The sequence below is a fragment of the Microtus ochrogaster genome (genome assembly GCF_000317375.1).
Source record: "Microtus ochrogaster isolate Prairie Vole_2 chromosome 6 unlocalized genomic scaffold, MicOch1.0 chr6_random_2, whole genome shotgun sequence".
NCBI lineage: Eukaryota > Metazoa > Chordata > Mammalia > Rodentia > Cricetidae > Microtus > Microtus ochrogaster.
This window is the reverse complement of record NW_004949095.1, coordinates 648,139-675,198: the sequence shown is the minus strand read 5'-3', so window position 1 is coordinate 675,198 and position 27,060 is coordinate 648,139. Positions and strand designations below refer to the sequence as shown.

At 38.4% G+C, this 27,060-nt stretch overlaps 1 protein-coding gene across 6 annotated transcripts in view; it reads right to left on the bottom strand.

Moving 5' to 3' along the window:
- Positions 1 to 27,060, bottom strand: part of Edem3 (ER degradation enhancing alpha-mannosidase like protein 3) — a 62,414-nt gene that overhangs the window by 20,742 nt on the left and 14,612 nt on the right. For all 6 annotated transcript variants that reach the window (XM_026787599.1, XM_026787600.1, XM_005363856.3 and 3 more), the window contains exons 3-13: positions 23,973 to 24,073; positions 23,130 to 23,169; positions 19,409 to 19,521; positions 17,804 to 17,957; positions 14,043 to 14,177; positions 11,864 to 11,969; positions 7,934 to 8,031; positions 5,484 to 5,609; positions 5,224 to 5,307; positions 2,439 to 2,522; positions 1,672 to 1,796 (exon numbers count right to left, since the gene is read on the bottom strand). In XM_026787599.1, the coding sequence (XP_026643400.1) occupies positions 1,672 to 1,796; positions 2,439 to 2,522; positions 5,224 to 5,307; positions 5,484 to 5,609; positions 7,934 to 8,031; positions 11,864 to 11,969; positions 14,043 to 14,177; positions 17,804 to 17,957; positions 19,409 to 19,521; positions 23,130 to 23,169; positions 23,973 to 24,073 (1,166 nt within the window). The remainder of the gene's footprint in view (positions 1 to 1,671; positions 1,797 to 2,438; positions 2,523 to 5,223; positions 5,308 to 5,483; positions 5,610 to 7,933; positions 8,032 to 11,863; positions 11,970 to 14,042; positions 14,178 to 17,803; positions 17,958 to 19,408; positions 19,522 to 23,129; positions 23,170 to 23,972; positions 24,074 to 27,060) is intronic.

Genomic DNA, 27,060 nt, shown 5'->3' with positions numbered 1-27,060 from the left:
GAGAGAGAGAGAGAGAGAGAGAGAGAGAGAGAGAGAGATTGATTCTGTTTGAAGCTAAGGAAGAAATTCAGTACTTAACACACCCACCAAGCTACACCCCAACCAACAGAATTCAAGAGGTAGTCTACCCACTGGAGAACAACCAGAAAGCAGCAAAGGCAGTGGTGAGAAGCCCAGCAACAATGCCATGACAACCTGGTAGCGAGGGAGAGGAGGTTGGTAAATTCTGAAAGACGAAAGCTGTCACAGAACAGACCACCTGGGCCTCTATTCCTCAGCATGTCCCCACTGCACCACAGCTCTAGCAAGTGATTTCCTTACACCACTCCCTGCTCCTGACTGCAAAGCCTCGGAGGACCAGGAGTGGGTCTCATCTATCAACCCTGACACTTACGTACAGTGCTGGGCATAAAGTGGGCACATTAGCTATGGTTCATGCTGCTGTAACATAGAACTAACCTCATCAGAGGCCTTTGCCTCTCTAAGTTCTTCCCCTTGGCTTCTTCATCTTTAAAATGAGGATTGTGGTGGAATTATACTCCCAAGAGTTGCTAGATGACACGAGTTAAACATAAAAGGGGCTCAGAAGAGCACCTGGAGAGCAGGGAAGTGTTAGTCTGTCTTTGCTTTCCTTTTCTGCTATTCGTATGCTCACTTCCCCAAACCTAGCCATTCCTCATCAGCTACAATCAGGGAAGGGAGACCCAAGCCTAGGAACTATTTCTGAACACCCTGAGAGAGGGGCTAAGGGCCAGCCTTGTGAGACTATGAGTACTGTGTCCCTCATGTCTATGGTGCCTTTGCCTAAATCCATTTTTCCCTTCTAACTCCTGCTCATCTATCAGGACTCAGGATTCTCCAGAAACATTTTAGTCAAGATCACACAGAAGTCTGCATGGTCTGCAGCACATCTGAAAGTCTGTTTATACATGCTTGTCTTCACTAATGCAGTAGCTCAAAGGAATGACTTTGTCTAATCTTTAAAACTAGTATAATGATGGCTCATAACGGTCCTTACGAATAGTTACAAAATAGACCTTTCCTAGCCAAGTGCAAAAACAAGCTTGTGGTCATCAGAGATATGAAGTCTAACTAAATAGCAGGAATGTGACAACCACACTGATCAATATGTGTGCCCTTTGTCACATGAGTACTTCATGGCACATCTATCTAGTATCCAATGGAATATTCTAGTACTCAGAAGCTACCACTGGGCTCCCACTAGGGACAGATCAGAACGCACACTGACTGTGACTATGTTGTTGAAGAATTCTTGACTTAATACAAACCATAATCCAGCTCTTTTATTATTCTGATAAGTTCTTTTACATACTATTTTAAAAAACATTACAGCATAGGAGACAATGTTTCTATGTCCCTAATAACAGGTTCTGATAAATAATCTTCATGTATCTACTTAATAACATCAGAGTTCCTACTACACCCCAAGCACTGTGACAAATACACACACACACACACACACACACACACACACACACACACACACACCCCACTTCAATTTAAAACGAGTGGATCCAAGAGTTTTTGAAAACCAAGCACAATGAACTAAGGTTGGCAGTCTCAAGGACTCTACATTGGCTCTGAGCCCTCACAAGCAGCTGTACTCTGTGCTGTACCCGTCATTGAGGAAAGGGAGTAAGTGCTGTTTACCTGTCCTCATGACTCCCAGTGCGAACATCCTTCATGGCAGCAAATCCACAAGGCACTCGAGCATATTTATTCAAATTCTCAATAAGTGTTTTTCCTACTTCAAGGTAGTATGGGTCTCCTGTAGCCTATTGAAAAGGAGAATACAGACATAGCATATATGCTGTCATATATCCATTTATTCATCCAGTAATTACCGAGAGCCCCCAGATGCCAGGCCTCGTGTCAGGCACTAGAATGCATGTTACACAGAACACAGATTGGGAAAGACATGATGGGTTTGGTTTACAGAATTCCTTAGACAATTGAAGCCATAAGCTTCAGCCTTTAAGTTACACTTCTAAATGCTCAAAAGAGCTCCCAATTGAAGTGGGGAGGTTGCCTTAGGACACACATCCATAAATAAAATTTCCCGTTGAAAGAAATCTTTGCAAGTGGTTTTTTATTTTCATTTTTTCAGTTTTCATTTTTGTTCATCACCCTCTTTTTACAGCAGAGATGTTCAGTGTTCAGGAGGGGCTTACTTATAACCCAGTTGGGATCTTAATTTCCCGAGTCTGGGGTTTGGAGCTGTAGCCTCTATCCCGATCTTCAGAAGGACTCTTGAAAAGGTATCACATTTACAAGAAATCTTACATCTTTCTACAATTAGATAGCCAAATGAATGGAAATAATAATAAATCCAAACATTATAACACTAAATACTAACTAATTGTTATTGTAAAAGAGCAAGAAAGTAGGGGAAAGCCAAGAACAATAAGTTATCTTACTTTATATAAGAAGTAGGTACTTTCTGCAAACTCTGGCCTTAAAGGATGCTGAGCCCAATGGACCCTGAAATCTGTGGTAAATGCCTGTACAAAATAACATATAAGCATAAAAATGTGACTGAAAATTAAACAAGCAGTTCCAGACTACAAAGCAATATGTACAAGAGGTAAAAATAATTAATATACAAGTCATGGTAAACTTTCATCCATAACATACTATTGTTGCTAAAATACATTTTAGAACCAAGCCTTTGAGCTATTTTTATTGTGTGATCATGTTCATGTATGTGTGTGTTCACATATGTAAGTATGGAGGTCAACCATGTGTGTTGTCTCTTGAGACAGAGGGTCTTACTGGCCAGTGAGTCCCAGAAATTCATTCACCTGTCTGGAATCACAGGTGTGCACTACATGGGTTCTGGGAATTAAACTCAGGTCTCCATCCTTGCATTGCAAGCACTTTACCAACCCTACCTTAACTTTAAATTACCAACTGGACCAACAAGGAACTCAGAAAAACCCAGTAATGGCACTTAGAAATGCCAATAAATACAACCTACATTGTCTAATAACTGAGTTTTCCATTTGCTTCTTTCCTTTTTTCTCTGAATTAGTACTTTTCTGGTGTTCTAATTTCCTTTGATTTCTTTAATTGACAAAACTGTGTTTATTATGATGTGCAGCATACTGTTTTCATATACCTACACAGAGTGAAATGTTAAATCAAGTAATTATGTTTTATCTAACACACCATTTTTGAGGGATGCTTAACACTTATTCTCTTCTGTGTATTTTCTATTGTATTTTCAGCTATGTATTTTCTACTCTAGGCAGTTTCAAGTATGTGTATTTTATTGTTTCATTTTATAATAATGTCAAATCCTCAGTAAAATAAATCAAGGAATTACTTAAAATTAAAATTAGTCTATATGAAATTTAATCAATAACAGTCAACAGTGTTTGCTGTGGGACAATGGTCTTGTACCTGTAAAGTTTTGTCAGTTGTACTGGTTTAATAAAATGCTGACTGGATAGTAGCCAGGCAGGAAGTATAGGCGGGACAACCAGAACAGAATTCTGGGAAGAGGAAAGGCTCAGTCTGCAGTTGTCACCCAGACACAGAGGAGCAAGATGAGAATGCCTCATCGATAAAAGGTACCGAGCCATTTGGCTGACACAGACAAAAATTATGGGCTAATTTAAGATGTAAGAGTTAATAAGAAGCCCGAGCTAATAGGCCAACCAGTTTATAATTAATGTAGACGTCTGTGTGTTTCTTTGGGACTGAATGGCTGTGGGACCGGGTGGGACAGAAACCTCCATCAACAAGTGTTTTTAAGCTTTTTATTTTCTGTGTATGGGTGTTTTGCCTGTGTGTATGTCTGCACTGGAGTTAAAGATGGTTATGAATGGTCATGTGGTGGTGAGAAGGAAAGCTGGGTCCTCTGAAAAAGCAGCAAGTGCCTTAAGCACTGAGTCATTTCTTCAGTCCCAACAGTTTTTTTTCTTTTAAAGTAATAAGAAAAGAATGTAAGTGATCAGTGTATTTAGTTGAAACCTCATGTAATTCATCAAAAATATGAGCTTTTTGTAATACAAAGCCTTGCACTTGAAAGTTAATAAAACTATACCTTCCAGAGCTAATGCCTTAGGAAACACCTATGTTAGTGGAAAGTTTATATATTTCACAGAGAACAGAAAGAACAAGGCAACACGTCACAAAATGTGTAAAGGTACATTTCTGGAAAGCCAAAAAGCATGATTTCAGTAAGTATCTCTTTACATCAGTGTAGCAAAGACAACTATCATGGATGCAAGGTTGTTAAGAAGAAGAGCAATTTCCAGTCAGCATGAAGACATTCTCAACATTTTTTTTCCCTTAAGATTCTTGAGACACAATTTTTCTGTGGCTTTGAAGCCTGTCCTGGAACTAGCTCTTATAGACCAGGCTGGCCTTGAACTCACAGAGATCCGCCTGCCTCTGTGCTGGGATTAAAGGCGTGTACCACCACCGTCCGGCTTATTCTCAACATTTTTAGGATGAGTTATGATAACCAAAATTATACCTAATGTACATAACTTTCATCAAACAAGCTTCAGAATATAAACGGTAGTAAGATCTACCAGCTAGTATGCATCATAAGCTAGAATGGGGCCAGCAAGATGGCTCAGCGTGTCAGGAGGCTTACTGTGCAAGCCTGACATGAGTCCAATCCCTGGAAACACATAAAAGTAAAAGAAGAAGAGTGACTACACAAACATGTCCTCTGATTGCCACATGGGCATGGTGGTATACATACACTGCCCCAGTCACCAGCTGTGCACACACACATTTGCACATGATAACAATAAAGTTAAAAAATTTTTTTTCAAAGTAAGATTGAGACAGTTTTAGGGCTGGGAATACACGTCAGTGGTAGAGCACTTTCCTAGTGTGCACAAGGGCCTAGGTTTGTTCCCCATCGATGCACAAATGTTTAACAGAAACCAAACAAGAGGTGGTAGTTAATGGTACATCGGCATGAGTTAAAACAGGTTATATATATAATATATATAAAATATAAATATATATAATATATAAAATATAAATATATACTTATATATAAATATATAAAATATATAAATTTAAAGGAGTAACCACATCTTAAGGATATTTTCTTACTTTAAATTTAGAAATTATATATAGATATAAATATAGATAGATATAGATATATGTAGATATATAGGTGTGGTGTGATGTGTGTGTGTAGTGTGTGAAGGAAAATTTCAAATATTATTTGCTTACCTCTGGTAAAAAATTGTGTTTTTTAATCACCTGGTATAACATTTCATGAGTTTCAATAGCAGGTCTAATATCACCCTTTAAGACCTAGAAGTCAACAACAAAATCACTTAGTATAAAGCATGAGCTAATTTTATCTATAACCATCACATTATAAGATTAGTATAACCTTGAAATAATAATTTTATCATTCGATTTTAGAGATCACAAATGTATTGAATTAAGATAATTTCATCCTAATATTAATAAAATGGTTTCTTTACCTGCAAACCTGGAAAAAAGGCAAGCAGAGAATCCATCCATGTCCGAGCATTCAGCATTGGTTTATGAATGTGCACATCAAGTAGGAGAGGCGGCTGGCTAATATACCTCATTATGGCATCATAGTGCTGAAAGATCACAACAAAATGCTCAGGAAAGTAGATGGAAACAATACTATACGGCACAGTAAAGGAATTCATCCTGAATAGAGATAAAATCCCTATATGTCAATCGATTACGTAAATATTTAGAGGGAAAGAAACAATTATTTTGCTATAGATTTTTTCAGTCTGATGCAGAAGTATGAGTATAGTTCAGTGGAAGAATGTTTGTCTAACACACCCAAGGTTTCAAACCTAGGGCATGTGCGCACGTACACACATACACACACACACACACACACACACACACACACACACACAGATCACAATTTATACAAATATCTACTAAGATGCTGAAATGATTTAAAAGAAAACAAGGCTAAATATACTGGTTTGTGCCCACAACACTAGAATTGGGAGGCTGAGGTAGGAGGAAAGAGTTCAAAGGTATCCTAGGCCAAATACAAGATCCTTTATCTTTAGAAGACAGAATATTAAAGACAACAATAAGAGGTCTTCTGGGGCGGGGAGGATCCATCACTCACTACAGTGCTCACTGCAAAGTATAAGGAATATGAGTTCAGATACCCAGGATCCACAGGAGAAAGCCAGGGACAGCATCATTCTCCAATCCCGGTGTTCAGGAGGTAAAGACAGAAGATCCCTAAGGCTGGATGGCCCAGCCAGTCTAGGTAATGGGCAGCTCTAGGTTTGGTGAAGAGCTTCTGTGTCAATAAAGTAAGGCACATAGCATCTGAAGACAACATTCAAAATCAACTTCTGCCTCCACACACATGCACACACACATGCGCATATATGAACACATATACACAGCAAAAGTGGGGGTAGGGTCTTCTGAGAGAAACCAATTTGAACATCTCTATCTAATATGTGATTAGCTCATAGTTATGATGCCTGTGTGGACCAGAGATATCCTCTGGTCCCATTGGAACAAAATCACAGCTTCCATCTTACAGAGTTTAGATTTTTTTTTCCTCCTTTATCTAGGAAATGTGGTCCCTTCTCTACTAACATAATATTCTGGTACTCGCTACTACCAAAATGAATGTACACAATCACTGTTACCAAGCTCATGGTCTGCTAGCTCTGCTTTTTCTGTTCTTGGAATTGCCTTTCCTCTTCTTCTGTTTCTCTTATATATGTCTCAGCTTTGAAAATACGACAAGAAATATAAATGAGCCAACAAAAAGTTACCTGTGCTTACTCACCTCTAAAAAGAAAAAAAAATCTCACTATCAGCAAATAACATATGTAGAGGGGTTTTTTTTAGTATTCAAAAATTTACTAGGACTTAAAATTTATCTATTTTTATTTTATGTATATGTGCGAGAACCTGCAAGAGTATTTGTGTGCCACATGCATGGCCAATGCCTGGAAAGGCCAGATGACATTGGCTCACCTGGAACTGAAGTTTAAGGGGGCTGTGAGCTGCTATGTGGGTGCTGGGAACTGAACCCAGGTCCTCTGCAAAAGCAGTAAGTGCTGTGAACCACTATGACATCTCTCTAGCTCCAATTTAATAGGACTTTAAGAAAGCTGTTTTGCTAGCTCAATTACTATTATTGACAATTTGTCATATGTTTAGTTACTCTGTACATAAAAACTCTTGTAGTCTCTCCAAACACCTGGGGAAAAAGTTCCAGTATCCCCATTTTGTGGATGAGCAATAAAGGCAACCAGAGAGGCTCACCCACCCCAAATCACACTACCAATATGCTGCCCAAACAGGATGTAAGCTAAGATCTCTCTCCTATTTTGAACTACAATGTCAAAACATATCACATATGTGATGCACCTGAACTGATGGGTGGGCAAAAACAGAAAGGGAAATCCTGTTGAAATGAACATAGTGAAAGAGCTGATGGGTTTGCTATGTTAGCCTCAGCTGCTTCAGGTATATAAGCCGCTAGGATGAGGCCAACCCTCTTCTTCCCCAAAGCTTCTCTCTCTGGTTCTTGTGGTTCTTGTCTGGGGTGATCAAGACTGAGCCAAACTTCCAACATTTCAAACAGAACTGGAACCCAGAAGTGAGACTTAGCTATACCTCATTCCAGTAACTGTCCACTATGTTCAGAATAAGATTAAGTCAAACCCGAACGTACTGGAATCACACAGTGCCAGAGCTACACATTTCCTGATAGAGGATGAAAAGGGAACTTTCTCGGAGTGCATCATTTACACATTGCCCAGTCCAATACCAGAGACGGCTAAAGAGCTCGACAACACATTAAAGACAAAACTTTTAAGGTCACTGAGGTTGTTAAGTTTTCATCAATCTTGGACTCAAATGGAATTAGCTACAAAATTAATAGAAAAATAAATCAACTTACTGTATTAAATCTTTCCAGAAAACTGTCATCTCCAAGCAAGACATAGGCTTTCAACAGATACTCATAATATGAATCAATCCCTGCTCCAACTCCACTGTCTACAAGAAATACATATAAATGTAGTCCTTTATTAAATATGTCTGAAAATGCATAGGTACAAACGAGGACACTAGTAAAGCAGACTGAAAACGATGTGCCACCATGAAGCTTTAACATAAAATTGGACACCCGCAGAACTCTAACCCTGCCTGCTATACGAATAACAGCTCCCTTGTTGCAAATAGCTTGTTTTTCAAAGTTGCTATATAAAATTTATTACAATTTTTTCTTATTTAGAAAATTTATATCAGCATGTCTAAGCTATATGGAGGACAAGTTAACAGTGATTTAACCAACACAAATCGAGAAATTAAAGTCTCTATTTAAAAAAAAAGAAATCAAGTTTTAGCAATTAAAAGCAAACATTTTTAATTTAAAAGGCCCAAAACTGCTGAAAGGAAAAAAGAAACTTGTACCTAAAATTGTAACAATATATTTGTAAGTTTTTTTTTTGTCTTTGATATTTATAGTCTTCCAGAAAGAAAGAACAGATCACATATTAGGACACAGAAATAAAAACAATATCACATTTTTTATTTTTCGAGACAGGGTTTCTCTGCAGCTTTGGAGCCTGTCCTGGAACTAGCACTTGTAGACCAGGCTAGCCTCAAACTCACAGAGATCTGCCTCTGCCTCCCAAGTACTGGGATTAAAGGAGTGTGCCACCACTGCCCGGCTCAATCTATATATTTTAAGTTATATGCAAAGTACACATAACTAAAATAATGCTGTGGGATGTCTTTCTATATGCTGTGAATATGTGTTGCTCTCGTTGGCTGATTAATAAAGTTGCTTTGGCCTGGCAAGACAAGATGGATCCAGGTGGGAAATCCAAGCAGAAATACAGAAAAAGGATAGAGTCTGAGAGATGCCAGCAGCAGCCCAAGGAGCAATGTGCCAGAGCATCCCTAATAGCACCACGGCTATGTGGCAATAGAGTAATAGAAAAGGGTTGAGTTTATGATGTAAGAGCTAGTTAGTAATAAGCCTGAGGAATCAGCCAAACATTTATAATTAATATTAAGCCTCTGAGTGGTTATTCAGGAACTGGTGAGCAGGAGAGAAACCTTGTTACAATACCTCAATGAAGTTTGCTATTATTTAAATAGTGAGGGAGAAAACAAAAGAGGGGAGAGGTAGAAAAAGAGAACAAAAAGCCTGAGGGGGTCAGTCAGAATGAAATATTGATATAGTATTGATATAGCAGAAAAGGGTTGGGGAGGGGGAAACAAAGGGATAAGAGAACACATCAGCTTGTATTTAGAGATGTATATATCAATCAAAAACAAAAGGATAAAAAAACAAAAAAGATGCAACATACTGAAATAAATGAGCCTACATGTATTAAAAAGACTAACAGATTAAAATATGAAAAGCAAAACAATCCATCTAGATATGTGCAAATTCTACAAATGACACATTCACAGCACAAGAAGTGAAAACAGGAGGATGGGGAAAGGTGTATCTGGCAAACGGCAAGGTAAGGTCTCCATAGGACTTGATGGAGAGGATCACCACACAGTGTTCAGCTAAGAAGAGACAGCAATCTAGAATGATAAAAAAATCAATGCTAGAAATTATCTACTTTAATTCTTGACAGGTTAAGCAAATAGAAAATCAGTAAGGTCTCTACATTGTTGATAATTGAGTGGAAATGTAAATTAGCCCAGCCACTATGAAACTCAGTATGGATTTTAAAATTTTTGATTCCATTCTTCTGACCAGAAGAAAATACCTTTCCCTTAATAGGCCCCCAATACCTCCATAACATTCTCCTCTCTGAAAAGGCAACCCTAAAATCATTCAGTAGACAGCTGAAATCAGGGACTAAAGCCCACTTTCACCATGAAAACTGTTCACAGAAGGGATGAGTGTCTGGACTGGAGCTCCACTCCTGCCCTTGTGTATAGTCTACAAGACAGAGCTATCTTCTGACACTTCCTGTCTAGAAAAACAAGGGTGCATCTGGGAATGCTCCTTTTGGGTTTTCGGTCCTGAGCTGCTTGTGCAGTCTCCGCCCTTAAGAGTTAATCTAGCTGGTTGATCAATCACCCAGTGAAGGCACCACCCCTTATGAAGGCTGATTTGCCTTAAGCCATGTGAAAGAGATGGGAGGAATAATTACCCCTTTAATGAGATGATGTGCCCTTCCCAGAATTTCTGCCTTCTGTGCACACCACAGCCATGGAGCTGTGTAAGTGTGCCTGTTTTCCTGCATTCCTTTTGTTCTATCTCTTTTTAAGTATGTTTTCCCTAACACTTTGGGCTTCATTCTTTCTCTAAAGCTCCCTTCCCACCATGTGGCTTAACTCAAATAGGACAGCTTTTTCTCTTTCGTTTCAAAAATCTTCCTCCTCCAGGCAGCTGCTAAGATTTACAACTTGTCTGCTCTTGGGTTTTTCTTTTAAACTCTAATTAAATTGTCCTCAAGCAAAGAGAAGAGAGAGAGAGGGAAAGAGGGAGGGAGGGAGGGAGGGAGGGGGAGGGAGGGGGAGAGAGAGAAAACCTTAGAAATCGGACTTACCATATGATCCTGCTATACCTCTCCTGGGTGTATATCTGAAGGAATCGGTTGGCACAGAATAGAGATAGCTACATATTTACTGCAGCACTATAGCTAAGCTATAGTGTCCAACAATGAACAGCTGAAGAAAATATGTCTGTGCACATGCATTCACTCAGTCACAAAGAATTGAATTATGCTGAGTGGCAGTTTGAAGAATCCCCAGAGGTTCATATATTTGAATGCTTAATTAGGGTGTGACACTATTTGAGAAAGATTAGGAAGCTGTGGCCTTGTTTGAGTAGGTGTGGTCTTCTTGGAGTAAGTGGTCACTGGGGGTGGGCCTTAATGTTTCAAAAACCCTTGGCAGACCCAGGGTCTCTCTCTTCCTGTTGATTGGGGATCAGGATATATTATCAATGAATACATGATGAATATCTTTAGAAACAAATTCTCTCAGGCTAGATTCTAGAAGTAAAGTTATTAGTCAGGAGGACTAATACCATCAGTGACATTCTGGTGTAGGAGATCCTACTGTCTATGTGTTGCTTTCATTGGTTAATAAAGAAACTGCTTTGGGTCTATGGCAGAGCTAGGCAAAGAAAACTAAACAGAATGCTGGGAGGAAGAAGGTAAAGTCAGGGAGACGCCAAAGATCCACAACCGGAGGTAGACTGAAACTTTGATGCTGAAACTGTGCTGGTAGTCCATGACTTCGTGGTGATGCACAGATTAATAGAAATGAGTTAAATTAAGATGTAGAAGTTAGCCAATAAGAAGCTAGAGCTCATGGGCCAAGCAGTGATTTAAATAATATGATTTCTGTGTGATTATTTCGGTGCTGGGTGGTCAGAGAAACAAGCGGCCCTCTCCCCCAACAACATTTTATAGTACATAACCTGCACATAGCCAGGACTGTCCTCAGGATGCCACGCTAACTTGTGGAACCTTCACAGTAACTCTGAAGTGGTACTAATGCCCCATCTTACAGACACGATACAGAGGCAAACACAAGTGACATAATTTGCTTAAATTCCAAGAACAGGACTCTAGAGTCTATGCTCCACTTTCCAGAGGCAGAACACATACACACACAGACATAGAGGGAGAGACGGGGGACTGTGACATCATTAAACTGTGATGTGAGACAAAGTGTTCTGACCCCTTAATCCTCAAAGAAACCAATGTCTTGTCTCTCCCCGCACCTGCAAATGCTATATGACTAAAGTATAAAACAATGCTGTCCCGATCATCTTCACAAAGGAAAATGCTGTATTTACGACCATCCCAAGAGTGTGAAGGTCTGATTTTAAAGCCCACTTGCATACCTTTGCGAACCCAGTCTCCAGTGTGAATATTAATAGTCACGCCTACTAAATTGCTACTTCGTTGTCTTTTTTCCCACAGAAAATCAAGAGCTTTCCTTGCATATTCCTACAATTAAAAAACAAAAGCATATCTGAAGAACTTTGTCTCTGGCAAAGAGGTGGGAAAACTATAAATCAAAGACCACAGAATCTTTTAAGAACTAAGCAAAATTCTTAAGATAATCACTTATAAATTTCCTTGAAATTTTGCCTTGACTCTTTTTCAGCCACTTCATATTAGCAGATTTCACTTGGAGAATATCCATGGCCATTTACTCTTGTAGCATGGTTCACATTCATACACGGATCATTATATTAAACTGATATAATTAAATACTCTTGTTAAAGCGATTATTACCACCTAAGTGCAAAGTGGAACTCTCATAAGGTGGTCTTATTTAGCAAATTTGAAGAGAATTCACAGCTAATATGCTATCTTTGAAAGTCATTTCAGATATTTTTTAAGTGAGGCATAATTTTATTAGTGGAAAATTAGCAAATCAACTAGGCTAACTGAGAACTTATTTGTATATTTATGTATATATAAAATTATAACCTTATAGCCCCTTTTTTATTTGCTTTTACCCACTAAGTATTAAATTATTTCTTAAATAATTCTTAACTTTGAATAGAAAGATGCTATACATGGAATAGCAAATGATATCTACTGGTAAAATTCTAAATTAATTTTAGGACATGAATTAATTTAGTACTGCAAGCAAAAAAAAAAAAGTCATTAAACCTAATTTGCTACTTTGTAGATTTGGCAATGGAGTGCAAATCATTTATATTCTTGATAGCAAATGATGCATGGTAATTATATTTCAACAAAGTAGACTACGACTATCATTAAAGGGTGAATTTTTAGATCTGGAAAGTCTGATACTGGTTATATTTCCCCATTTCATTTTATAGCTTAAAAAACATGCAGTAAAATTAGATATTTAACTAAAGCTTAAAATTGAACTATAGGACACTAATACAAAAATTCTGATTTTTTTTTGTTTTGTTTTATATATTGGTCTCCATATATTAGGGTCAGCAAAGTTTTTCTGACAAGGGCAGACAGAAAATAGTCCAGGCACTGAGTCGTCCTGCCACTGACCACGACTTCTCTGCAGAGAGACAGAAGTCACTGAGCACAGCTGGGCTTTCACACTGACTTGAAGAAGACAGCCCACAGCTTAGCCCTGCAGCAGCCAACTTCTGTCAAAGGCTTTTAGGAGGTTTTTAAAATCATGATTTTTTTTTTTTTGCAACATATATATTCAGAAAAACAAAACAGGCCAATGGAAAGACTAAAGACATGGACTCTACATCCAACTTCATTCATTCACCCACAGACTGAGATTTATCTACTGAGACTCATTTTCGCCTATTAATGCACCAATATTTCAGAATATTAAAATTTAATATTTAATTAAATTTAGTATGATATTAAAACACTTAATATTTAATTAATATTATATTAAAACATATGTATAAGTACCTGTACTGTTCAATGAAGGGAAACTACTAGACGATAGGTATATTTTAAATTTTAAGTTTAAAACATTAACCAATCACACCTGATAATCACACCTGTCCTCAAGGCACATGAATGTATAAGCATCCACTTATACCCAGACAAGTACAGGGCACAAGATCTTGCTGACTTAGTTTACATCCTTATCCAGTATCTGTAATGGTGCTTTGTGTTCCCTACTTCTGCTCTGTCCATGTGAGCATCTTATGACTTAAAAAAAAATCATCTAAGTCAAGTGTCTAAGAAAGTAGGCACTTAAGTAACTCTTGCATTTTGATGATAATTACATTAAAATAAATAGTTACATTAGATTTTTTAATGTAAGACAGAGGCAGACCCTAATAAAATATGTGGGACAATATAGTCTTGAATAATAAATAACTCTTCCCTTGGAGTAAACAAATTTACACATTAGAGTCTTGATCAAGGCTTATGTACAAAAGTTTCACTATGGGTTTAAATGATTTGTGAAGGTTTCAAAAATACAACAATATGATTAAAAGTACATTAAATAAACAGTAATCCTACAATGGCGAGTCCTAATCCTTAGCCAAATGGAACAAACAGAGGGTTAGCTCCTCCTGAACCCCAGATGAAAAGCCACGAGAAGCAAACCTCAAATATTGTTGCTCCTGTGAACCGACTCAATGCAGCAAACTCAAGAATCAAGGTCCCCGCACAGGCTGTACAGGTGTCTGTCTCAGTTCCCGTCCGGGCTTCTGGCTTTCTGATGCCAAACTTTAAATTAATCTAAATACAATGAGAATGTTACCATGAGCAACTACGAAGAGACAGATGAGTTTCCAACCAGTCACTGTCAAACATCTAGGAAAATACATTCTGAGCATACAGAATTTATAGGGTAAATAAGTTCTCATTTACTTTCTTCCTGATGATGTAATAATGCAGCATCATTATATTAATATAACCATTAAAAGGGTAGATCAGTCTTAGAAGAAATTACATTTGAGAATTTACAAATTTAGTATAGTGTTAAACAGTTCATAAAGAAAAATTTGATTGTTATGGTATATATAGTATATAAAGACATTAAGCCGGGCGGTGGTAGTTCCAGGACAGGCTCCAAAGCTACAGAGAAACCCTGTCTCGAAAAACCAAAAAAAAAAAAAAAAAAGACATTAAAATTTTGTAATTTTGTTTTTTAAGTTTTTATGAATTAATTTATTCTTTGACAATCTCATACATGTATACAATACACCCTGATTACTCGTTACTCCACCCTGGTGCTCCTCCCCCACTAAGTCCTCTTCCCACTATTATTCTTTCATTACATTCATTATTTATTGGCTGTGGAGGCACACGCAGGCCACATAATGCATGAGGCAATCACAAGACAACTTGGGGGAGTCAGATCTCTCCTTCCACCAAGTGGACCCTGGGGATCAAACTCAGATTGTCAGGCTTAATGGCAGAAGCCTTTATGTGCACTGGATCATCTCACCAACCTCCATCATGACTTTTTATTTTTGTTCTGAGACTCACTGAGTTTAACTAGGGCTGCCCACATGAGTATGGGGCTATCCAGTGGAGCATGGGGAACTCCACAGTGGCTACACCACTGAGGACATTGGCTCCCACCTCAATATTTATCCCCTGATCAATATTTATTATCTACTGTATAGAAGATAATACAATAAGATACAAAGAAATTGATCTTTGCCTTCAAGGAGCTTAAAATCCAGACAGAATAAATAGGATGGGTATGAAAATAGAGAATATAATGGAAAAATCACAAATAAGTGCAAAAAAATCGAGGAACTGATAAAAAAAATGAGAGAAACAAGGAGATAAAATATCATTGGTTTGGGCGTAGTTGCAAATTAAGAAAGATGGCTGATTAGATCATGAACCCTAAAGGAGAACCTATGACTGTCACTGTCCTAAACCAGTATAATTCCCAACTGCATTCTCAATGCTTATCCCAGTTCCCACAGACAAGCATAGCTCCCTCATATCAAAGAAGCTTCTTCATCAGGCAGTAGTGGCTCAAGCCTTTAATCCTAGCACTCGGGAGGCAGAAGCAGGTGGATCTCTGTAATTTCAAGACCAGCCTGCTCTACAAAGCAAATTCCAAGACAGGTTCCAAAGCTGCAGAGAAACCCTTTCTCGAAAAAACAAAAACAAAACCAAGAAAACAAAAGCTTCTTCTGCAGCAGGTGGAGGCCATTACAGCAAGCACAACTGGTCAAAATGCAGAAAACAACTGACCATTGAGTGCCCAGGCCCAATCAATACATTTACAACACAACTCCTGCACCTACAGTTCAGGGAACACCATGGAAGAAGGGGTGGAAAGACTAAGAGCCAAAAGACGAGGGAGTCTTCTATATATGACAAGGAAGCTACCTCTGAAATCTCAAGAATTGCCTAAACAAGATCCACAGATCTTCTGACATTCTAGCATAGATGGAAAAAAATTCACAAGGATATGCCTAGATGAGGAACTATAGAAAAGTAACAGCTGTTAAGTTAAATAAAATGAAAATAAAACAAAAACTAAAAGTAAATTTAATATATTACATATTGCTTTAAATAGTTTTGCATCTAAGTTTAGTAAATTAAGGGAAAATGACCACTTAACAATGCAATTATACTAGTAAACAAAGAAATTCTCAATTTAAAATGACTGTATAGCGTTGATGTCACACGCTTCCTAAAGCAGTCTGGTAATAAAAGTCTTAAAAAGCATTTCATACTTCTTTTCTCTAGGAATTCATGCAAAAGGAAAAAAATAAAAAACCTACAAAAAGGAAGTATGTAAGATTGTTTACAAGAGAGCTATTTAAAATACTAAACCTGGAGCCAGGGAAAGGGCAGTCAGTGCAGCAGCATAGGCATGAGGACCTTATTGGGGGTGGCAGCATGCTCCTATAACCCTGTATTTGTATAGGCTCATACTAGCCTAGGCAAACTAATGAGCTCTAGATCAGTGAGATCCTGTCTCCAAAAAAACCAAAGACTGAAGAAAGACAGCCAACCTCTACCTCGTCTCTGTACCCAACCTGCCTTTCACACACACACACACACACACACACACACACACACACACACACGCACCAACTCGTATATGTAAGCATGTGCTCACACTAACATACATACAGTGTGCACATACAGAAGAAAAAAAAAGGAAAAATATCCAAACTAGAAATTTAAATAAAAAGGGGTTTAACTTTAGTCTTTCATTAAAGAAACGTGCCAGGCGTGATGACTCACATGGTGGGAATCAATGGATATGATGACCTCTGGGTTGAGAAGCACATACCTGGCTCACGCTGCTCAACGACACTCAGTCAACCATGATTCCTAACTACAGAGAAGGAGCCTGGCTGGACTACACTCTCAGAGAAGCTACATCAGGCAGTAGAGAGCATAGGCCTAAAAGAATGCAATAAACAAGTCCCTGGGGGTTTGAGAGAGCACTAGGTATTGAAATAGTACAGGAGCAGGCTGGTTGGAATGAGAATAGCCCCATAGGCTCACATTTGAATACTTGGTTCCCAGCTAGAGGCTTTATCTGGGAAGAATCAGGAGGTGTGGTCTTGTTGGAGGAGGCCAGTCACAGGACTGAGCCTGCCACCATCCCTGTGTGCTCTCTGCTGCCCACCTGACGTGTCAGCTGTTGCTGCTGCCATGCCTGAAGACTCTGGTATGATGGGCTCTAATCCTTTGAAACCATAAACCTAACTAAACCCTTCTAGTTTTCTGTCAAGTGTTTGTCACAGCAGTACAAAAGTAACTATCAGAGAACACCAGACAGTCTACTGCCAAGCTATAAAGATTTCTCAATGTTAAGGGACACTCAATGGAGCAGGGAGAATGCAGAAGTTTTGAAAGCAATTTAATAAAAAAATGTTTTAGTAATTCTATTTTCCCAAGTGTATAATAAGCTCTGTATAATAACCACATTAAGAGAGTGTAGAGCAAGTGGCCCACACTGCAGCCCCTTTCCCCTAGTCTGCCCACCATAGGCTGTGAGGGTCACGCCCAGACACACCACCCCTCCTGCTGGAGCCTTTAAGCCTGCTGCATGGTGCCTGCTCCTGACTATCTTCCTCCACACCTCCCTCTTCTGGGAGAGTAGCACCTTCCTACTCTCACAGCAACAACTCTGGCCCACACTGCAGTCTGTCTCCTCCTGCAGCAGATCTACAGACACACTGAGGCCAAGGAAAGCTTATGCTAATCTAATCTTCACATTGCTCAAAATTAGCCAATACATCAATATAGCTTTGCTGCCAGCTTTGATGCATCTTTTTCCAGTTTCACACGGGAGAGGAACACCTCTGATAATAGGAATTCATTCTGTAAATGACACAGAAGTGTCAAGAGAGTCACACTTGTTCACAGTGACTTACTCGTGGATAAGGAAGGCCACTGGTAGTGTTGAAAGCTGGTAAGAGTCTGTAGCCCAGCTGCTTTGCCATTTGGAGAAGTTCATCATTATACCACTGCATGTATTCACCTTTTTCTTTCAGCATGATCGCCAGGGAATGTCCACCTAAAAGACCCCTAGGATCAGAGACAAAATATTCCCTGTAAATTAATCACACATTTCTTTACAAGCTATACCCAAGAGGGTGTGAGCCTTTGTCCCCACAAAATGCAAACAAAACATAAGGAATGTCTACAGAATAATTTAATTATTTTTTTTTTGCTGGCTACTCATTTTATGACAAACTATTATCATAACATAGCCAACATATTAAAAACAACAACAACAGAAACATTAGGGGCTGGAAAGAAGGCTCAGTGGATAAGAGCACTTGCTACCAAGGCTGCAGATCAGGATATGAACTACATTAGTACAAGTTGAGAACTGACTCCTTCCTACAAGTTGACCTACATGCACCTCCCCACAATACAACAAATAAATAAATGCAAAAATATACAAACTAATATAAAGTACTTAACATTCTTAAGTATCTTAAAATTTTTTTAAACCAAAAACATACTAGATATCGCATGTATTTTAACAAACAAGCCAAATGTTTTTAAAATAAATTTAAAGTTTAATTCTATCACCATGAAATCTTTGACTTTTACTATAAAATTTAAAAATTAAAAACACCTTTATCATCATTAAGGATTAATAATCTCTAAGGAGCAAGGACTTCTTACATTTAGTTGGAGAGCAGCTCACTTTGACAAGGAGATGGGACAGAGAATTACAAAAGCTACCAAACATAAGCTTACCTAACGGTGGGATGAAATAATTTTATAATTTCACACTTTAACCCTCAAGGGCATTTCCGACTGCCTGAGGAGCAAGACTGTTAACTGAGTCTCATCTGGCTTCTCTGCGAGGCTCCTGCCTAATGCTGACTGGCCAACTGTGGAGGCTCCTGGAAACCTCACCAGCGGTCTGGGTCTCTCCAAATACTGGATGTGTGTGTTACAGCATAATCCAAGGTTATCCCCATGGCTGTTACACAACAGTCCAGATTTTATCTTCTTTGCAAGGGAAAGTGTTGAGAGGCCTCACTCTAACTCAGGCTGGTAAGGGACTAACTGTGTGGTCAGGCTGGACTTAAAGACTTCTTACTCTGCCACAGCTTTTAAAGCGCCAGGATCATAAGCCTGAACCACCATGCCTGGATTTCAATTTATTTATTTATTTATATTTATTTATTTATTTAGTAAAACTTTATGTTTTGGGGTGTTTCAGCGACATGAATGTCTGTTCACCACGTGCATGCAGTGTCCTTGGAGGCCAGAAGGCATCAGATTCCTCTGGGACTACCATTGGTAGTGATGGGCCATGTGGGAACTGCGACTTGCACCTGGGTCTTGTACAAGCGTAGCTAGTGCTCTTACTGTTGAACCATCCATCTCTCCAGCCCACCCCCCCAACACACACACAATTTTATCTTTTAAGCATAAGAAACTTCTTTACCACCTTCAGAAATAATCAGCCAGAGCTTCCCTACAATAGCACTACAGCTTTAGTGCTGCACACTTACCCAAGGACTCTGATGTTTGTTTCAAAGACTGACACAACTACATCATTATCTAAATTAACATCTCTTAAAACTTTCCTCACTGCGTCTTCAAATTCCTTCGTTTTGTTTAAAACCTAGGAAGTGAAAAGAATGAAATAAGTCTTTTCTACCAAATCAAGAAAAAAAATTATACTCAGAATGAGACACTAAGTTAATGTTAGCATACTTGAAGACTCAGAAAAATGATGCAACAAAATAATATACCCTTAAGTATTATAAAAAATGTGATAATGTGTAAAACTGAAATGTGCAAACAATGGAGCATCTTTACACACTGACAGACTTCCAGGCCTCTAAGGGACCTATCACAGGAATTCAGAGTGGACTCAATACAGGCTAGACATCTCTAAGCCCAAAATCTGAAATCCAAAATGCATCAATCTAAAATTTTTAGGTTCTGAATATTTTGTTGGCACCACTCAAAATGTTATAGATTGCAAGCATTTTAAGTATTCAAGTATTTGGGGCTGCTGGATCAGGAATGTACAGCCTGTACAGACTATGACATATTATAAAACACAAACTTCTAGAACCAAGTGATTCAGATAAAAAGATTCTTTTTAATACTTAGATGACAGTCAGGGATATATAGAGAACGCTTTTCCTACTTCTAGTTCTTCTTCCTTAAACATTGTACATACTTGTATACATGCATACATTGTCCATGACCTACAGCTAGAGCCACATGAGAGGTCCTCTGCTGGGATCTGGCTTCTAAGTCAGACCAAAGGAAACATCATCCTGCTCATCAAGCATCACCTTAGCAACTAAGGTCCTTTGGGCTGAGGTGGCTCAGTGGGTATAGACAGGTACTCGCTGCCAACCCTGAATATCTGAACTTAATCCCTGAGAACCAACCCCTGCAAGTTGTACCACATAGTGTGGTACTTGCACCCACATACATATACACACAGAATAAACAAATATGCGTGTGTGTGTGTGTGTGTGTGTGTGTATGTGTGAAATAAAAAATTGCCAACTCCAAAAGAAAGTACTATCTTCACCTGACCAAGTCTAAGCCTTCACCCTATGCCACCCTTACCCCACGGGTATCCCACTGGTAAAAGAAGCAGTATAATGTTATGGTTAAGGACAGGTTCTGGTGTGAGTTCTGGTTCTTTGACATCGGTGACTTGTGATTCAAGTCAAGTTACTTCCAACTCTGAGCATATTCCTTCATCTGTGAAGGAAGGAGGACCTACTCCGTAGAGCCATTTTCTTAAACGTGGTCATGTGTTACAGTACTTTAGCCAGAGTGTCTGACGAAAGTACTGATTTCCAATGTTTAATATCATCACTATTATAATCACGCAGTCTAGACTCGTGACTCAACTGAAACCTCTGTGAGTTCTTGGAATGAGCTCCATGCAGAGGGGTCATTGTCATTACTAAGGCGGCTTTCATTTTTCCATCTAGGAACACGATAAAATGCTATTTAGAGACGAGATGCAGTAAAAGAAGCTTGCCTTTGTTTAATCTTTCCTCCATTCTTCTAATCTGTTTCGGTAACTGCTGCCTTTTCAGATTTCACAGTAATCAGACTTAAAGGTGCAATGTTTTAATGTCTGATTCTATGACAACAGGGTGAAACTAGTATTTTAAACATTTTAAATTTAAAATTCCAACTATGGCAAGAGAAAATGACTTAACATATTATGTTATAAACAAAATAAAAACGATTGGGTTCTGTACACTAATCACAAGTGCTGGTAGTATTTTCAAATTGTTAAATCACAAAATTTAAAAATAATCACCATTTAAAAGGCAGATTCAATTAGAAACACTAATACTTGCATTGATAAAAGCATGCAAGATAATACCCCCACTCTAAGTACAAGAAAACCTTTGAAAGTACCCTACTTTTCTCCAATTCCACTTAAAATCAAAAGAAAATACTTAAGAAAATGATTAAAGATTCAAAATAATTTGTTCATTTCCACTTCTACAATGATCTTAGTTACTTTGGTTATTCCCACTTGAAAAGACTGAAATAAAATATTTTATAAAGTAGTATTTCATTTATTGTGTATGTCTGTGTTTGTGTGTATATGTGTCAGAGGACAATTGGATAAGTCAGTTCTCCCCTTCTGCCATGTGGGTCCTGCTGGCCAGGTTGTCTGGCTGGGTGATAAACACACCTCCTGAGCCATCTCACCAGCCCTTAATTTGTATTTTTAATTATATCCCAAATAATGCTGTCATTATTAGTCCAGAACTAGTAATAACATTAATAGTTATAGTAATAAAATTAATAGTATTACTTGAGAACTAATTCTTTAAAAATATTATCTTCATAATAATTTGTGGTTACCCAATAAGAGAAGTTGACAGATTTCTAAATATAGGAATGTTAGGCAGTCTAGAACCACCTTATCTCCTTTATGCCTGAAAATATTTTATAAAACAATAATAACTGAAGTCCATAGTAATGAAAATAAATTAAGACATTAAGATAGAAACAAGAGGGCATCTGCTATCTGAAGGAATGAGCAGAACGAAAAAGAAGTCGGCATTCTCCAGTGTTGTCACTCACTGCTCCTGCTCCTGACCGCCCCATGCCGAGCCCTGTGCCTCACTCAGCTAGTTACACAGAAAGCACATCCTCCAGTCTCCTAGGTGACAGCTGTAGCTTCCCAGGGACTGTACAGCTCCAGAACAGATGCTTACATCTGCTGAGATATTTTGTGTATGTTCTCTCTTTTCCCTATGATATACAAAAAACCAGGGACCACTAAATCAGAAATACGACATCTAACAATATCTTTGCATTTTTATTCATCTTTGCTAAGTGAAGTTGTGACTTTCAAAACTCTAGTGCAGCGGAAAGGTCTAAGCAATCCACTTTCACCGTGGCTATAGTAACGTCAGAACAATCAAAGAGCAGTAACCCGAGTGGGTTATTTGTCTCTTTGAATGTCAGAGGCACTCTCTAAGCTTCTAACATGGTGAGATTTCTGTTTCAAAATTAAGAATGTGTGGTGGGGAAAATACAGGAAAAGGAAAAACGTCCTGCTACTTGAAAGATGCCTTATCTTGTTTTGTTCTTGGTTTTAATCAGCACTTGGAATGTTAATTTAAAGTGCATGTTTATCCTTAAAGAGAACCATGAATCATGCCACATTCCACGATGGTCTTAACGGTCCAATGATAAAACACTGGACAGACAGTATTTCAGCACCATGGCACCTGGATCACAGTCTCGCCCCTCTACACAAACAACTCCAAAACTAATACTCATTAACACGATTTCTATAGTACATGGGTTGGAAAAGAGAGCCAAAATTCGGCTGGGGAAAACAAGGTTTGCTTGTAAGCACAGCATAAAAACTTCAGCATCATGTGGCATATATGATACAACAAGAACAAAGTATTTTTCCAAATTACATTCTTTCAAAAGCTTTAACCTCCTTACCCAAAGGCAGGGGAGACGTGAGTTGACACCTTGATAAATTACTTGAGTATCTCCACTATGCTACATGATTGCATTTGACAATAATTTGACTTAACTCAGCAATGTTATATATTATGTAAAGTTCAAGCTTTATTGAGAAGTAAAGATTTGAACATCTTAAATTCTTATGGCTTCTATTCCATACATAGTATGCTGGTTACATTTATATTACTTGAGTGTGGATATCATGAAACTTATAAAATAAGCAAGTCCAAGAAAAATAGAACTTACCACCAGAGTATCCAAAGAATCGATCAGTGTTAGGGAAAACCTAAGAAACAAGTGTAACAAGATACATATAACACTAGGACTTGAAATGCTTCATCCATGTATGTGTAAGTAGAATTATCCACATCCTACTATAGTTTCTAGTAAGCAGCTCCTCCATGTATCTACAGTGCACCGTGATCTATAAAACAACCCAGCAACCTGAAACATCCTGGGTATCTTTGGGGATGTATTGAAACTGCATCAACTCCTTTTAAAACAAACAAAACACAGAAGCTCAATGTTAGGGGTCCAATCCCAGCATCACAAATAAATTAGTAATTATCAATTAAAATCTATCACATAGATGCATATGTAGTGGCCCCTTAGAACATGATGATGCCCGCATGTACATTTTACAGACATCAAAGTTACATAGCTCTTTTAACATTATACCCAGTTTAATAAGCTACCATTTCTCAGATATTAAGAAATAAGTTGCTTCTTTTTTAAAAAAAAAAAAGGAAGAAATAAAAGACCTTAATAAAATATTTAGAGAAGATTTTCTTTTCCTTTCTTTTTTAAGGCATTCTTTAAAACCTGGTCAACTGTGCTAGCGAGAGGACTCAGCAGGTAAAAGCACTTCAGTCCCCAGGATCCACATGGTCAATGGGGAGAACTGACTCCTGAAGATTGTCCTCGGACCTCCGCCATGGCACATGTGTCAACATGAACACACAATACACAAGTGAAAAACAGAATTTAAAGTTGGCAAAGCCCCAGAAATGTGGCTGTCAATTTTCTCTCCAAGTGGGGCCTGGCTACTCTGACATGCCATGTTAAATTAAGCCTCATGCTCATACTCACTTTCCCAAGGCATCATCTACATCACCCCGGCTCGGCTCCTGGCCTCGGACGCGGCCTCTACAGGTTAAAGGCATGAGTTCATCGGCTGGGTAAGCATGTTCCTGCAGAAAAACCTTAATAAGTCACTAAAGAACGGGAAAGAAAGCAGACACCACTTAGAGGAAAGGACTTAAAAGGTGGACTAGCTACACAATTTGTGGACAACTGAAAATGTAACGCTTACTTGGAAAGAAGCATATTAAAATTTCTTTTAAAAACTGCCAATGTGATTTCCCTCCTGGAATCTTACTCTCTAGAAGTTACCACCATTAAGACCAGCCTTCAGTCCTTTAGATTTATTCATGTATTAATACACTCAAATACATGCACATGTATTATTTCAAACATTTCTTTTTGAGACAGGGTCTCACTATGTAGCCTACGTTGACCTGTTACCTACAATTCTCCTGCCTTAGCCTTCTGAGAACTGGTCTTACAGGTACATACTGCCATGCCCAGATAAGAGCTGGGACTTATTTTATTTTATTTTTAACGTTTAACAGAACACAGATCAGTTTAATGGCTCTTACGGATCACAGTCCTTTCTCCTGGTAACGAATAGTAGTAGGGATATCCGGGTTTCTCCTATTTATATGTACGTGTACTGTTTGTGTGCCAACCCAGCGCCTGAGGCATATGAGACAAGCAAGCACTCTATAGTTACTGACCTACATCCAGAAACTGCATTCATAAACAGGTACTTACTGTCATCTATATCACTGGTCTCAAGTTTGTTTTATATTTTACTCAAAACACAAGGTACCCCTGTGGTTCTTTGAATGAGAAAAATATTGGCTCATATATTTGAATATTTGGTCCCCAGTTAGTGAAACTGTTTGGGAAAAATTAGGTGTGTTCTTGTTGGAGGAGGTGTGTCACTGGGGCGTGCTTTGTGTCCCAAAACACACATCAGGCTTGGTCTGTCTCTCTCTGTAGGCAACTTTGAGATGAGATGTGAACTCTCAGCTACTGCTCAAGCCCCACGCCTGTCTGCCTGCCACCATACTCCCCACCGTGATAATAACCCTCTGAAACTGTAAGCAAGCCCCAATTAAATGCTTCCTTTTATAAGTTGCCTTGGCCATGGTGTTTCATCAATGACAATCCAACAGTAACTAAGAGAATCCCACCATCCCAGCATGTTGGAATGTTTCAGAAATACTTTAATAACAAAGTGAAATTGTAACTCATATTTATTTTCTACCCTCTATCTATACATCAAGGAGTTTAGTTATTTCAACAATCCTCTGAGGGAAATTCAATTGTCTTCATTTCACAGGGAAAACCAGGACCCAGGAAATAAGTAAGCCTAAGTTGAGCAGCCGACATGAAGAATTCAAAATTCGAAGCTTGGTCACCGGACTCAGGAGCCCATACCTTTACACCCAAAACCAGCTCCTCAGAAGGTTGCATAGTACGGATACATTTATTTATTCCCATATGTATGACATGAAGAATGATCGGAAAACATCTGTAGACACAGTCACCTTTCATACGTGTGTGATTTCTGTGGCTCACTTAGAAATAGATGAATCAAGGAGATATTGAATTTTTGATAGTTACTACCAAGCAGGATATCAATTTACAATTTACTCTTATCATTTGAGATGACTGATGCTCTGCAGTTTGCCAATCTCCTGGGTTAAAAAAAAAAAGTCTCAAGTTTGAGCATTAATAAGGATACACACTTTCTTATATTAGCCACTCTTGAAAAAAAAGCCTATTTATACGCTACTAATGGCTACTTCTATTGCCAAAAGGGACTCAATTAATATGGTCTGTTATATACAAGTAAATATCTTTTATCCTTTCTTTGTTTAGTTTTTAATTTCTGTTTGCAGTGTTTTCACTATAAGCTTTAAGTATGTAGGTAAATCTATTCATTTTTTTTCCTTCATGGTTTCTGGTTTTCAGGAATGCTCTGGGCCCTAGAAACATTACACACACACACACACACACACACACACACACACACACACACACACAAATTTCATTACATACATACATATACACACATATATTCTGTTATATATACCTATACACACACATATATACACACACATACATTGTGTTTTATTTATATATATATACACATATACACACACATACATATGCATATACACACTACAATTAAGTATTTTCTCTAAATGGAATTTATTTTACTCTTAATGTTTAATGCTATTTGTTTCTCAAAGGCCAATTTTCTAAAGTCTACTTTTTAAAGAATTCATTCATTCCCAATTGTATGAAGTATCAACCAAATTACTCATGTAACTTAAGAATCTGGTTGTGACATAAGGACCAAAGATGTCACAGAGAAAGTAATCCTGCAAAGGAAATTCTAGACATATTTCATGATACTAATGGAGCAAAGTATCAAATGCCCGCTGGGCATCCAGAATTAGAAAGGAATGCAACGCCTCCCATGCCTGGGAAGGTGCTTGTCCTGTGTTTTAAAAAAACAAGTACTGCCTATACCTCCAGGAAGCTCTTCATACAAACAGCAAAGACCTTAGTTTCCAGTTTTTAATACTTTAAATATTAAAAATACTAATTAAGTTTACTATTTTTCATTTTTATCCATAACCAGCAGAAAATTTTGATAAGGACTGTGTGCTTGGTGTCCGGGGTCTCTACTTTCTACATGCAGTGAGTCTGGAGTCTGGGTAACAGAGATGTACAAGAGGCATGTAGAGATCAGACACGCAACTGGGAACATTCCTGTGAACTTTAAGAATTAAGAAGTATACAGGCGCAGGATAGAGATGACACACGCCTTTAATCCCAGCACTTGGGAGAAAGAGGTAGACAGATCTCTGTGAGTTCGAGGCCAGCCTGGTCTACAGAGCTAGTTCCAGAATAGCCGGGCTTTTACACACAGAAACCCCGTCTTGAAACAAAAACAAAACAAAAAAGAACTCCATGGGCAACTGAGCAATAAAACAAGCCACACGGCACACACGGCACACACACAGCACACATGGCACACACGGCACAGCACACACGGCACACACACAGCACACATGGCACACACGGCACAGCACACACG